The 15,567-nt window shown below is 36.7% G+C and overlaps 1 protein-coding gene and 1 non-coding gene across 2 annotated transcripts in view; both read right to left on the reverse strand.

Moving 5' to 3' along the window:
• The window catches only part of ANKRD18A (ankyrin repeat domain 18A), a 51,144-nt gene that overhangs the window by 33,100 nt on the left and 2,477 nt on the right, over positions 1-15,567 (reverse strand). Inside the window, exons 3-8 of the mRNA XM_025359519.1 lie at positions 13,342-13,456; positions 13,006-13,179; positions 8,396-8,502; positions 7,525-7,662; positions 4,862-4,929; positions 579-632 (exon numbers count right to left, since the gene is read on the reverse strand). Of these exons, the coding sequence (XP_025215304.1) occupies positions 579-632; positions 4,862-4,929; positions 7,525-7,662; positions 8,396-8,502; positions 13,006-13,179; positions 13,342-13,456 (656 nt within the window). The remainder of the gene's footprint in view (positions 1-578; positions 633-4,861; positions 4,930-7,524; positions 7,663-8,395; positions 8,503-13,005; positions 13,180-13,341; positions 13,457-15,567) is intronic.
• On the reverse strand, positions 6,053-6,156 carry LOC112608763. Its single transcript, XR_003116055.1, has one exon. It is a non-coding gene; the product is annotated as a U6 spliceosomal RNA (small nuclear RNA).

Genomic DNA, 15,567 nt, shown 5'->3' on the forward strand with positions numbered 1-15,567 from the left:
CTTAAATTTATAAAAAAAGCAAAACAAATTAGAAACGCATAATTCCAAGAAAAAGACCAACATTTTACTTTATTGTATCTTATCCTATTTGACTTGATTTTTCTTAGAGATGGGGTCTCACTCTGCCACCTAGGCTACAGTGTAAGGTTGCTATCATAACTAACTGCAGGATCAAACTTCTAGGCTCAAGTAATTTTCCTGCTTTAGCCTCCCAAGTAACTGAGATCACAGGGGCAGAACACCACACCCAGCTACAGATTTTTAAAAAATAGACACAAGATTTGGCGATGTTGCCCAGGCTGCTGGACCTCCTAGCCTCAAGGGATGCTTCTATCTCAGCCTCCAACACTGACAAGATCACAGGGAGGAGCCACCATCCCTGGCAACACCAATACTTTCAAATGAATAAACTGGAGCTCCATCATTTTATTTTATCATGGATGGGTGAAAACCTTGTAATAGACTCATGGACTCCATGGATTTGTGACAAGGAAACTATAGCATTAACTATGGCTGAAGCTTCCCTTGTCTCCCAGTCTCTTCACATGGTTAAGAGCAGAGACACTCAAGTGTCTTACCTTTTGCACCTTCTTTCCTTTTTTTCAAATGTGCAGGCTTCACAGCTGCTGTTTCTGCCAAACATGCAAGCTTGTTAGATATTCCTTCTAGAAAACATCATCCCTCTGCCTCCTTACCTGGCAAAGTTTCACTCATTCTGCATGCTTCCCCTAAATCCTACCCATTTTTTTAGAAGCTTGCAGTCATCACCACAAATTTAAAAGTGCATGGCATCTAATGAACATAATAAATTTCTAGTAAATAATAACTATATGCTCCCAGGTGACACCTATCCTCCATCTACCCTCTACAAAATGGGTCAGCACACTGCAGACCACACGCCAAATCCTGCCTACCGTAAGTTTTTTCTCAGTAAAGTTTTATGAGAGTACAGTCATGCCTATTCACTGACATGCTGCCTATGACTGCTTTCACACTACAATGGCAGGGTTGAGTAGCTACGACAGAGATCACATGGCCTTCAGCTGCTTAAATCGTTCTTGAAAGAGAGAGAGAGAGAGAAAGAGAGACCACATGGCCTAAAATATTTCCTATTTGGCCCTTTACAGAAAAAGTTTGCCAATCCCTGCTTTATACCCTGAACAGAATGCCCTAATTCTCAAATTGAATCTAATGCCTCCCCTGCTCACAATTTTCCAATGAATTTCTAGAGCAAACACTGCTGGCTCCCTACCCAAGAGCAGTTCCTTGTCGTTTCTTGCTGGAGAATCACAAATCTATTTGGATATTTATTATCTCAATACTCCTCTCCAGCTTCAAAAGGTAAGTGATTATTCAAAGCTAATCACATAACCACATTTGCTTTCCCAGTGCCTGGTTTAGGAATGAGTATGTGGTGTGATCCAGCTAATAAAATTTTACAAAAAGGGCTGAGCACGGTGGCTCATGCCTGTAACCCCAGCACTTTGGGTGGCCGAGACAGGCGGATCACAAGGTCAAGAGACCGAGACCATCCTAGACAACAAGGTGAAACCCCGTCTCTACTAAACATAGAAAAATTACCTGGGCTTGGTTACACGTGCCTGTTGTCCCAGCTCCTCGGGAGGCTGAGGCAGGAGAATTGCTTGACCTTGGGAGGTGGAGGCTGCAGTGAGCCGAGATCGTGCCACTGGACTCCAGACTGGCGACAGAGAGAGACTACATCCCCCCGCCAAAAAAAAAAAAAATTACAAAAAGTCCCCTGCAAGGTTCTGAGTTTTCTCCCAATTTAAAAGACACATGTGAAGAAAAGCAGCCCTTCCAGCCTTTAGATACTGTCTTGTGAGAACATGATGTTTGGAGCTGTTGCTAAGTAGCCAACCATGAAAGGAGACATGAACAAGACACTGTCAACAGCATAGCTGAAAGAGGAACAAGTGGGATCCAATAATATCACCAGACAACCAAAACAAGTCTGGTTCTTATGGTTTGGCCACTGTTATGTCCTCTAGTATCTGCAGCCAAAAGCATTCTACCTCAGAAGTTTCCCCTGGCCTACAGGATAAGATCTACTCAGTTCTATACTATTAAAACTCTTTTACTGGACTTGTTTCTAGACACAGGTAAACCAACAACAAAGTCTCTCCTAAGCCTGCCTTCACTGACACATACTAAACACGATAAATACGTAATAAATAATAACTGTAAGCTATTTTCACCTCATTAACAAGCTCTCCATATATATTTTTTTGCACTAGTAAATTTGAGCTGCTCATAAACTCTACAAAGTTCACTCAAGTGTCCTATCTTTTGAACTTGCTCCTCGTGTTTTAAAACTTTCATTCCTCGTGGCTGCTGCTTCTGTCAAACATGCAAGCTCGTTAGATACTCCTTCTGTCAAGCATCATCCCTCTGCCTCCTTACCTGGCAAAGTTCCACCCACTCTGCATGCTTCCCCGAAATCCTACCCACATTTTAGAAGCTTGCATTCATTACCACAAACATAAACGTGCTTGGCACATACTGAACATGATACATATGTAATAAATAATAACTATAAGCTCCCAGGTGACATTGGACATACAGTAAGCACTATTTAAGGTGGTAAATAAATAACAGTGGTAATAACAATCTCCTAACTGTATTTTTTAAATGTATTTTGTAACATTGGAAAAATGCTTAGTCTAGAAAAGATAAATGATAGTTATTTTTTAAGTGGATAAGTATATGAATGAATTAAAATATTTTTAAAATTCTGTTGAAAAAACACAAAAATTAACTAGTTATCTATATTCTATTATGAGCACCTTAAAGACAAAAACTATGTCAATTCCATCTTTGTCTCCTGCAATTTGCCAAACCTAACTTATAGAAGTGGTTTGATAAACATGTATGAAATTAACAGTGTCTTTATACAGTTCAGATTGTACAATGCATTAGGTGTTATATTTGTGTTATTGTGAACCATTTTTATAATTTTATTATAATTTTTTGAGCCTAGAGTTTGGCTATTGGAATATTTATTATGATCATCCCTTGCCTAATGGTTAACAGAGTATCTAATCTTTTCTTTTTTTTGAGATAGAATCTTGCTCTGTCACCCAGGCTGGAGTGCAGTGGCACATTCTTGGCTCACTGCAATCTCCACCTCCTGGGTTCAAGCAATTCTCCTGCCTCAGCCTTCTGAGTAGTTGGGATAACAGGTGCCCACCCCCATGCCTGGCTAATTTTTGTACTTTTAGTAGAGATAGGGTTTCACCATGTTGGCCAGCCTGGCCTCAAAATCCTGACCTCAAGTGATTTGCCTTCCTTGGCCTCCCATGTGCTGGGATTACATGCATGAGCCACCACGCCCAGCCTGGTAACAGATTATCTTGTTCCAACAAAATTACTATTATTATGATAATTAACCAGCACATAAAACAACATAGCTTGTTCTAAGAAGTGAATTTATCTCATGAGGTTCCAACTTATGGTGAATAAATTAAAAGTAGACCTTGTTTGTATAAGAATATGTAACATAATTTCTGCTTCTTGGGAAGGAATTACTTTTCTGTCTTCTGCATTCAGTAGGTATCTTCAGAAATAATCTCCTATTTGTATAGGTGCACAATGGCTCAGTTTTATGGTTCTTATTGCCATTTAGTTTATGGTATCAGAAAGGGATTGTTGAATTCCCAGTTCTAAAGACAGTTACTTTCTTAGTGACACAAATTCCTGTGTAATACACTTGACCCTGAACAATAAGAGTTTGAACTGCAGGGGTCCACTTATATGCAGATTTTTCTTCTGCTTCTGCAACCAAGAGACAGCAAAACCAACCATTTTCTTCCTCCTCAGCCTAATTAACCTGAAGATGATGAAGATGAAGACCTTTGGGAGGATTCACTTATGTTTATGAATAGTAGGTATGTTTTTTTCTTTTCTATGATTTTCTTTGTAACAGCTTCATTTCTCTAGCTTATTTTATTCTAAAAGCATAGTATATAATAATGCAACACATACCAACTATGTGTTCATCGACTGTTTATGTTATCAGTAAAGTTTCCAGTCAATGGTAGGCTATTAGTAGTTATGTTTGGAAGGAGTCAAAGTTATACTCAGATTTTCAACTGCACAGGGATCAGAGTCCCTAACCCCCACAACATTCAAGAATCAACTGTAATTAACATTTATTTACTAAATATAAACCATTTACTATAAAAGTTAAATAGAAGATCCATTTGCATAACAAGTGCAATTTGTAACAATGTAATTATAGAGGAAAATGCAACATGTTAACTTAAAAATCTAATTTCTTATTTATATTAATACAGAAATATAATGTAGAATTTCAGGGATCATAAACGAATTTTTTTCAGAGAATACTGTTTGAGATTGAGAACTAACTTCTTAAATAACTGAATTCTAAACTAAAGAAATTTAAAAAATTAATTTATACATAAATATACATATTTTAAACTGCTCTTTTATGATTAAAAATACGTAATCTGACTTTTTTTGGTTTTTTTTGGAGATAGAGTCTCGCTCTTTCATCCAGGCTAGAGTGCAGTGGTGCCATCTCAGCTCACTGCAACCTCCACTTCCTGGGTTCAAGTGATTCTCCTGCCTCAGCCTCCCAAGTAGCTGGGATTACAGGCGCCCGCCACCATGCCCAGCTAATTTTTGTATTTTTAGTAGAGATGGGGTTTCACCATGTTAGCCAGGCTGGTCTCAAAATCCTGACCTCAGGTGATCCACCCGCCTTGGCCTCCCAAAGAGCTGGGATTACATGTTTGAGCCACCACGCCTGGCCTGTAATTTTGCTTTTTAAAATCAGTAAGACCACCAAGAGAAATGAGAAATTTACTATCAGAAGTCTTACCTTGATTGTCATTTCGAAGATGATTTTTAAGCATCTTATTTTTATGTTCCAAAATTTGTTGTTGAATGCTATGCATAATAAATGTAATAAATGAAATTAGTATTTTAATAGTGATATGAAAAATATTTACCAAACATATTAAATTCTTAAAGCATTTCAGACAATATCAGAGCTAATATCAGAACTCTAATGTCCAATACACTTTAAAATTTTAAGCTGTATAAACTTATTAAGCTTCTAATTAAAGAAGAAAAACAGGAAGTACTCATAAACTGAGAAAAACATAGCTCAGTAAGTTAATTCTAGTTAGCTTAACAGCCTGGAAACTGTCCTGCACTCAGAGTAAGTCCTCGCTCTGTGACCAATAGGTATTTTGTTTTCAGACCAGTTGCTTCTCTTAGGCTCCACGGCTTCTTCTAAAAAACAAAGATTTTACTACTTGACTTCACTAGGTTGTTAGGAGGATGTAATGAGGTAAAATGTTTAAATGTTCAGAGAAATAGTAAAGCAATGGGAAAATTTATTCTTGAGCTGCATTGCTGGAACAATTTTGGAATCTCAAATAAAACCTGATGAGTGTTTTTTCATAGGTTCTAATACTTGAATGTCACAGTTTTCAGAGATTATTATTAAGTGTTAATTTTGGTTATTAGTTCTATTCATTGTGGCTTATAGTTCAGAGCATTTTAGCTAGCTCATAACTTATAACTAAATTTATATATAAATATATTATTGTCTCATTAAAACATATAACCTAATTGTCCCCTATTACTGAGCTCATCAATCACACCAAGGGCAGAAAACTAATAGATGTCAAAACCTGGCTGGGACAACTACCATTCCTTCTCTACCTCCTCAAACTCAGAGCCAGCAGGTCTGTGTCAGAGGCTGCATCTTCTGGGTCCTCTCCGACTGACACACAAGACAAAGCCTTGCTTGTATTGTTTTTCAGTTCCATGAAAGAGATGCAAGTTGATGTTTCTTCATTTCCAAGTCATGTACTAACAACATATTTGCATGTAACATCCCATATGCCACTCACCTCTGCTCTCATTTCACAGATCACCTTACATGAATACTTCTATAATGATCATAATAACAATTTCCATATTGGGTGACTCCTGTTTTGGTTTGACTCACATTTCCTTGAAGCTAGTTAACAAATAGTCAAATGACCTTCTGGGGACCATGCAACATGTGGAATGCTTTCTGAATTTGTGTGCCATCCTTAGGCAGCAGGCATGCTTATCTGTTCTGTATTGATCCAATTTTAGAATATGTGCTGCTGAAACCAGTATAAAGCCCTGTTTTATACACGGATACTCAAAAGTCATGGATGAGGCTTAGCTCTGTTAAATCCAAATTACCTACTTTAGATACAGAGAATTCTGTTGAATGACTTCCTGTGAGGTAGAATTTTAAAATATTTTAAAAACTTGAGGTGGAGATGCAAAGAGCCTGACAGGTTTTCATTATTATGGAAACACATTACTTGAGGGGCCAACTCCAAGTTGGTGCTCATTACTCTATTGAAGGATAATGTGGAACATTCTGCTATCTAACAAAAGGCTACACGGGACAGAAAAAAGGTTCAAGGTACAGATGTGACAACAAAAGGCAAAGGGACCTCTGCTCTCTTCCTGCAACATTATTTGAACATCCCTGACTGTTGAGTACAATCCAACTAATGTTTGCTAGAGAACAGATGGACACTGGTCTCAAAGGATAACATACCATGAAGGTATAGGCTAGGCCAAGCTAAGACGTGGGCTACAAATAAGGCTTTTAGTATTAGGGAGAAGGTCAATTTACTCACTACGTGTGTGGGTAAAGCTAGGAGGCCTTTCTGCCAGAGCAGGGTGCTGGGAACAATGGCTGAGCCTATCTATGTACATGAACTAAAAAACACTGTAGCTGTGGACACTGTGTATGAGTCATCATGAAGACAGAGGGATCTGAATCAGTAAGGGCATCCTGGTGCCAAAAGTCAATCATTACCAGATTGCAGGACAAGTTACAATGGCAGCAATACAGGAAGTGAATCAATGGAAACAACAGAATGACTAGAATGGCCTTTTCCCCCCTTCTTCTGACTTGTAAAGCAAGATTGTCTTCCTTGGACTTAGGGAACCCCTTAGCTTTTTGAAAAATCCAAAGCAGGAAGGCATAAGAGATAGCCCCAGGGAATAAATACAAGATTTTCTGCTAAACTGGACATTTCAAGACCCAACAACTAATTTGGAAAGTCAGGCCAGCCACGGTGGCCTTTGCGAGGCCGAGGCAGGAGAATCACTTGAGCTCAGGAACATGGGCAACATAGTGAGACTTTGTTTAAAAAAAAGAAGAAGAAAGAAGAAAGAAAAAAAGAAAGTAAAAGATGTGACATTATTTATGTCTCACATACAAGGGTAATACTTGGAATGAAATGAACAACACTGAGATCCCTAGGGATAAAGGTCTTCAAAGATTCTGAAAGAATCTTGCACTCATTGCTACTTCTAACTAGTCTAGCTTTCTGTTTGATTTCTGGCTAAAAAGTGGACTAACTTGTTGCCATTCCAAACTACTTCAACCAAACTATGAACTCTCACCTAATGTATAAGATGCAATATTTGTAATTATTTTAAACCTTAATGTAGTATTAACCTAATATAAGCATATACCTTCTCAAATCACAACAAACAGCATAATCCTCAGCAGTTTGGCCAAACATGTCTTGAGAAAAGATATTTATATTTTGCTGAAGGAGGAGGCTGACGATACTTGATGAGCTATGCTGCACAGCAAGCATGAGGGCTGTTCTAAAATAACAAAGAAATAACAGCACTCAAGAACTTTAATAAAGATATTTAATTAGCAAATTGGATACACTTTACCGATTTCATATCTTGCCTCTCAGGATAGACATAATAACCATTTACATGTACTAGCTTATGTGTATAAGCATCTCTAGAAGGCAGGGACAACAAGGAAGCTTCTTGTCCCACTGGGATATGACATAATACAAGCTCTTAATTTATAATCCTTTGATGGCCAAGAAACTGTGCTAAGGTCACTTATCTAAAGTAGGCAAAGATTCAGATGAAGATTTCCCCATTGCTTTCCTAGTCTGATATATTGTAATTCAAAGTCAGCTAGGGATCAAACAAGTAAGAGCTATCTGCAGGCTGAAAACAACAGCAACAACAACAATAATAGTGATAGTAGTTGTTGTAAACTGAAAGTTAAAGTCTATGCTTTATAAAATTAAGAAAATACAAAACCCCTTTAGTTATTATGATTACAGGACCAAAAACATCAGATTACAAATAACAGTCTATAAGAAAAGATGAATCCTACTATATACTGTTTTTGATGTTGCTCAGTCCAAATAACTGCTTTTCTACCTAACTGATTATTTGTATTATTTTTTACTATATGTCAATAATTATAAGTGAATCTTATTAACATTTCTTACTTGAGTTACTACTCCAGAACACTCAGGTTTTTAGGAAATAAACAAAAAACAACAAAAAAACCCAAAAACTATTGCACCTTCTGAAATTGTCAACGGCATGTATATTTGCCTGGTTCTTCAACAAAAATTCCACCATTTGCTGTCTCCTAGAATTTATAGCAAACAAAAGTGGAGTGTTTCCCTCCTGTAAGAAAGCAAAAACAATTTATAATTCACAAAATTACATATTTCTCAACTGAACTAAAAATCTTCTATAAGATGCTATGAACTTAAACTTACAATATAGAAAGAAAGTAAATGCAAAGCAGTCCCTTCCTTTTCACTCCTCTGTGCTTTCCCACACACTGCCTTGCAAACACCCCTCCTCTGCCTCCCCACATTAACTTCGGTCATCTCCAAAACTCACTTTATTTACCAGTCCCAAAAATCCTTGCTTCTATCTCAGCATTTAGCACAGTATATTGTAATTATTTCATTGTTTCCCACTGAAACCAAGAGCTTCTTGAGGGCAAGGGCTCTATCTTTTTTCTCTATAACCCTAAAACCTAAGACATAATAGCAAATGCTTTAAGTTTTTAAAATAAATTAATGATTTAAATTATCTCTAGAGCAGTGTTTCTTAAACTACATTTCAAAGAATATTTGTTTTACCAGAAGAACTGTACCCCAACGAAAAGGTTCCATGATCATCTGCATTTGAGAAGTATTACAAAACTGTATTACATGGCCAAAAATCTAGAAATCCCTTGAACTTTGCCTAATCTCAATTTGACAATACTTTTTGTGGCAAACATTAACACTTTAGGAACTAGAGTTTCAGGGACACAGTTGTCAGAGCTTTGCAATACAAGTGTAGGTTTCCTCTGGGTGGTACAAACTTGCTTGATTCACTTGCATCAATGGTGTCAGGATGTCAATGTCAGGCACTCCTGATGCAAAGGGGCTACTAAAGAAATGAGCTCTGAATTAAGAGAGATTGGCTTCAAATGCACTTATTTTCCTTACTATTAAATAGTGCATGGGATTTTTCCTAATACAAGAGGATAGATTTTTATCTTAACTTAGAAAGTTCAGTATGTTCTGTGTAATACAGACCAGTTAAAAATTTTTGAAAATAAATATTAAAAAGCAAAGCTCAGTAAGAAATTTTATTCTCAATTATAATGATAATCCTGGGATGCTAATGCAACTTTACTTTTTAAATCCATTTGTATTGGTTTCCATTTAAATTGCTATTTAACATTATTTTTTTACTTTAGGCAAAATATGAATCAGAAATAAAAATACAATGGCTTCTCAATAAAAGTTCTAATGCTGATGTATAGGGCTTATTTCTAGCATAACAAAAGCCAGTAAGTTACTTGCTTTTTTGTTGTTTGTTTTGAGACGGAGTCTCACCCTGTCGCCCAGGCTGCAGTGCAGTGGTGGCATGATCTCCCCTCAATGCAAGCTCTGCCTCCTGGGTTCACGCCATTCTCCTGCCTCAGCCTCCCAAGTAGCTGGGACTACAGTTGCCAGCTAATTTTTTGTATTTTTAGTAGAGACAGGGTTTCACCATGTTAGCCAGGATGGTCTGGATCTCCTGACCTCGTGATCTACCTGCCTCGGCCTCCCAAAGTGCTGGGATTACAGGTGTGAGCCACCGTGCCCAGTCGTCACTTGCATTTTTAAGGGACATTGCTGAGAAGAAAGATATAATGTCTGCAATATTCATAATCTATCCACTTCTCAGCAGGCATAACCTAAAAAAAGGCTTCTAGGCATTCTTATGAGAAGATGACTATTTGTGGTATAGATATAAAAAAAGAGTTAAACGTCTGAATTCTAAAATCCAACTCTATAATTGAGGGATTTATATAAACTATAGACTATATATTATGAACCAATATATGCTGTCTTGAAAAACTTGATATCTTTATGAAAATATACTATAAAAAAGGAGTTGTAAACTCAAATACTTGTAAGGATGAAGGAGGTTACCTAAGTAAGCGAAGTACTCAGGTGTGCACAGTAGCAAACTGGAGAATATGTGCCTCCTACACAGGGCAACCTCTGCACAGCAGACTAAGCACTGATGCAGTTCAGGGGACACTAGATTTGATTCTTAAGCCTGAGGTACAGATTTCTGCAGGAGTCTACTAAATTTTACATGTTGACTCAATTTAAAGAGGCAAAGAACAAATCTATGTGCCACATGTAGACTATAACCCTTGTGTTTTTATATTTGCTATGAATGTGTTACTAAATTGTGTATAAACCAAGTATTTGCATGTGGAACTTTTTCCTTCTCTAGTATCATATGTTTAATAAAAAAACTCAGGCCCTGAAATATACATAATAAAAATTGCTGTTAAGACTCATAATACCCACCTCAAGAATTTTCCCAACATTTATTCATTTGCAATCTATGTGTATATCATTTTCCCAGATTGTTAACCAAATAGATAATTAGTTCATAGGACTGCGGAAACTGAATTATTAAAAGAATTTCTATTGTATTCTCACTGACTTCAAGGATTTCAGTGTTTAAAACTGACATCCTGATTATGCCAAAGCTCTATAAACTTAACAGACACACTGAGATAGTCCCTAACACAACTTCAACTGAAAAAAAAAAGGTTCAGGATTAGCTACTAATCTAATTGAGAAAATCTCACTTGTAATGAACATTTGTTGACACATAATCACTAGAATGGTGACAGAGGAACATGAAATTGTGAAAGGGTCAGCCTCTACTTATCGAAAGATTACCCACAAGCAAATTGCTGAAGACTCTCTGAATGACAGTGAATGATTCATGGTGGGAAGGAAAGGGTGTTATTTTGTAAGCTGAGAGCTGTTGCCAATGATATTTCCTTTCACTTCCCAGTCACAAACGTAGAGAAAGACAGATAAGTCAGGCTAATGTTATTGGAAAGGAGACCTTTGAAGAAAGTAGCACCTATCAAATGCCAACTCTTTTAGAGATTTCTTATGTCTTTGAGATATGGGAATTTATATACTGCACTTATCTATTCTGTGCTTCTTCATCAGGAGTGTATTTGAATGCTGAGGTATTTGTTTTTGCTCTTGTTGTAAAAGACAAGATTTTTGGATTGGCGCCATGTTACAGGAGAATAATTGCACAAGCCTCTTCCTGGCAATGTACAGCCTATTCGTGTAAGATAAAAAAATTAGACTATAGATTCTAAGGGGCAGGCGGATCACGAGATCAGGAGATCCAGACCATCCTGGCTAACATGGTAAAACCCTGACTCTACTAAAAATACAAAAAATTAGCCAGGTATGGTGGCGGGCACCTGTAGTCCCAGCTACTTGGGAGGCTGAGGCAGGAGAATGGTGTAAACCTGGGAGGTGGAGCTTGCATTGAGGGGAGATCATGCCACTGCACTCCAGCCTGGGCAACAAGGTGAGACTCTGTCTCAAAACAAACAAACAAAAATTACTATGTTTCTCAGGCTGGACTCAAACTCCTGGGCTGAAGCAATCCTCCCCCCTCAGCCTCCTAAGTAGCTGGGACTGCAGGTACATGTCATTGTGTATGACTTCAAGAAAATATTATTAACCATACATGTTCAGAACTTATTAGATCTATTACATCAAAAACATCAGGGGAAAGCCTACACCTGTAGATTTTTAACAAAATTTCCCCAGGTCACTGTAATGCGCAATTCTAGCTGAGAATTACTGCAGCAGACAATCACTTCCGTTTCATCTCTCACCCACACGGCCAGTATCCTTTACCAGTTGGGATGTGGCCAGAAAGAGAACAGTATGAGATAGAGTTTTTTGTTAAAACTCCAGTTAATTTTCCTGGGTGTGGGTATAACAGGGACAAGTAAACTCAAAATCCCAGTTGATTTTGCTATTTATAAGTTCCTCATCTCCCACCTTCCCACCAAGATATTCTAGATTTGAGAGTTTAGACTCTTATCTAAGTGACTGTTTTTGCCAGGATGGGTAATAAGTCAGTTACTAATTTGTTCCACCCTTTGCTGAAGTGTTTCTCACCTCATCACCATCTACTCACTGCCAATCTGGTTTCCTCAGAGTCCTCTAAAAATTAATCTTTAGGCAAGTTTCAATCACTCTATTTACCAAACCAAAAACGATTACCCCAAAGCTGAAGAGCACTTTGTCTCAATACATCAACTGGGAAAACAACAAACTGAAAAACAAAACCTCTTCTTGGCATTTTCCCTCATTACCTAATTTCCAAGTGACCTGCATGTTTTTGATTGCTCCCCTTTTCCCTTCCCATTTTTCCCTCTTAAACCTTACCAATGAAAGATACATCCTTTTTTTTAGAAAACTGTCAGCAGCAGCAAGATTTACATTTATTGTAAGTTGCTTTAGCTTTGAGTTTTAAGATAAAACCTGTTTCCAGGGTAATTTTTTTCCTGTGATTTTTAAAATACTAATTAGAAAAAAAAAACACACCTGGGGTAGGAAACAAATATTTGAAAAGAAGTTTTACCTTAACAAATTCACAAATATTTCCCATAAGTGCACTAAAAAAGCTGTGCCCTCTAATGCTTCTTTAAAAGTATATTTAAAATAAAATTTTAGACAATTATTTCAAAATATTTTTATTCAGAAATACTTGAGTTCCAAATATGAAAAACTGACTCTTACCTATGTCAATGTTAAAACAAACATTTTGAAAAGAAAGTTGATCGATCTATACCTCATTTAGTGCTTCAATATTTGCACGGTGGGAAAGCAGTTTTTCTGCCAGCGAAGTCCCCTTGTTATACATAGCATAATGGAGAGCAGTGTTGCCGTAGATATCCTTAATGTTTGGATTGGCGCCATGTTCCAGGAGAATAATTGCACAAGCCTCTTCCTGGCAATGTACAGCCTATTCGTGTTAGGTAAAAAATTAGACTATAAATTCTAAGAATTCAAAATACGTATTCCACAGGTTTCACCAACTAGTTATATTTAAATGAGATAAATTAATTTTAACTCTATGTATTTAAATCAAATTCATTTCATGCTGAAAGAGTTGGCTACTACATACCTTCATTAACGGTGTCCTGTTTAGTCTGTCACAGATGTCGATCTGGCAACTTCTGCTCAGCAAGAGAGTGACCACTTCCACACGGCCATGGGCACAGGCCAAATGTAGAACAGTCCTAGGAGAGTAAGAGGAGATTTCAGGAAATTGTAGTGCAATATCTCAAAACCTACAATGGTTCATGTAATTGTAAACAATGAATGGCAGTTATTCCTCTGCCTTCAAAACAAATAATTTTCTTTTGAAGAAAGTACAGTATTTATTAGCTCTTACTGCTCCCTACCTTAATGAAACAGCAGCCTATTTGGATAGAATGAGCTTGGTGCTTGGATTCAGTTCAACTAGGGCTTGAGTTCTACTTTGAACTCGGTCACATACCAGCTATTGCTTAACCTTTCTGTGCCTCAATTTCCACATTAATAAAATAAAGACGACAACAGTAGCTAGCTCACAGGACACCATTATGATGCTTAAATGAAAATCTATGTAAAGCATTTAGAACCATTTCCAGAACAAGCAACAACTCAATAACTGTTAGATTTTTGTTTGTTGAGACAGGGTCTTGCCCTGTTGTCCAGGCTGGAGTGCAATGGTGTATTTATGCCTCACTGCAGCCTGAAATTCGTAGGCTCAAGCAATCCTCCTGTCCTAGCCTCCTGAGTAGCTGGGACCACAGGAGCGCACCAGCATAATCAGCAAATTTTTAAAAATTTTGTGTAGAGTAGGAATGTCACTTTGTTGCCCAGTCTGGTCTCAAACTCCTGGCATCATGGGAACTTCCCACCTCAGGCTTCCAAAGTTCTGGAATGACAGGTGTGAGCCACACACCCAGCCAGATGTTATAATTATTACTATTACTACTACTTAACAAAAACATTTTAATTAAGTAAAATGATACAATTATTGCTATTTTGCAGGATGATTTAAAGGTTAGGTCATATTTTAGCATATCTGATATTGGAATGGCATTTATAATTCATAATTTTTTATAATTGGTAGCATTTAAAAAATCATCTTATTAATATAGAAAATAGTAGGGTATTACACAATCCATGAGGCCTTACATTAAGTAGAATACGGTATACACAGCAGGTCTAGGGCAGTTCTAGGCATCTAATTGACACTTAAATACATTTTAATTCGTAAAAGTACCATGGGGAACGATCACTGAAGTAACAACATATTTTTTAAACAAATTACTTCTTACTTTGATTTTTAAAAACATGAAGCTAAAGAAAACTAATGATTGAGATGAACAGGTATGGCTCATTTTAGTCAACACTTAGATTTACAGAATATATGCAAATCAGACTTTCCAATTATTAATAATAGAATTTAAGACTGATAAATTTTCAAAAGGGCAGTTAAAGGTTATCTCTTACTGTTTTCTACCTTCAGAAATGCTTTTGCTTGAAAGGTGGGAGGAAAAGCTTCAGTGAGATTAAGTCCTACTATTCCCATTTTAAATCTCTCATCTTGCTCAGGTAGAACAGGTAAACATAAAGGTTTTAAGTATGGAAGGGTCCTGAGAGATAGTGCAAAATGTCTGCTACATAACAGGTTTTCAGGTTATGTTTGATGAATAAATGGATTGATAGAATACAGTTGGGGATCCCAGTATTTTTAAATACAACTTCTATAAACCAATATTTTCGTGATAGTAATAATATTTGCTGTTTGTTATTTTTATAAGACTACAACTATAATGAAATGATTAATCTATCATTGTTTGCATATGCACATATGTAATGAATCTATACATAAGAAAAACATATATACATAAAAATATATACATAATAAAATCTGCAAGCACAGATAAAAAGATTCCCTTTTTATTTCTGAAGCTAAAAGTTCAAACAAGATAACTCTCAATAATAATATAAAACAGTGAGAAATTATTTTTATCTATACAAGATTCATATTTCTCTCTTCCCAAATATTATTCCATTAATAATAAATTTTTACTAGAAGTTTCTTAAATGCTCACTTCAGAAATCAAAGGTAAGAAAAAGGAACAAAAGACTTTAAAATACAAATGCTCAGAAGTTACAAATTTTATCCTATTTTGTACATAATTTTGGCTAACACAAGACCATAGTATGTTTGTGTGTATGTGCAAGCAAACTGATTTTTTTTTCCTCACTGGCTATAACAAAATACATCTTCACACATCAACATACTTCTTGACCTACTGCCACCTTCAATGGCCACATATCCATTCTATCGGTT

The sequence above is a fragment of the Theropithecus gelada genome, chromosome 15, assembly GCF_003255815.1.
Source record: "Theropithecus gelada isolate Dixy chromosome 15, Tgel_1.0, whole genome shotgun sequence".
In the NCBI taxonomy this organism is placed as follows: domain Eukaryota; kingdom Metazoa; phylum Chordata; class Mammalia; order Primates; family Cercopithecidae; genus Theropithecus; species Theropithecus gelada.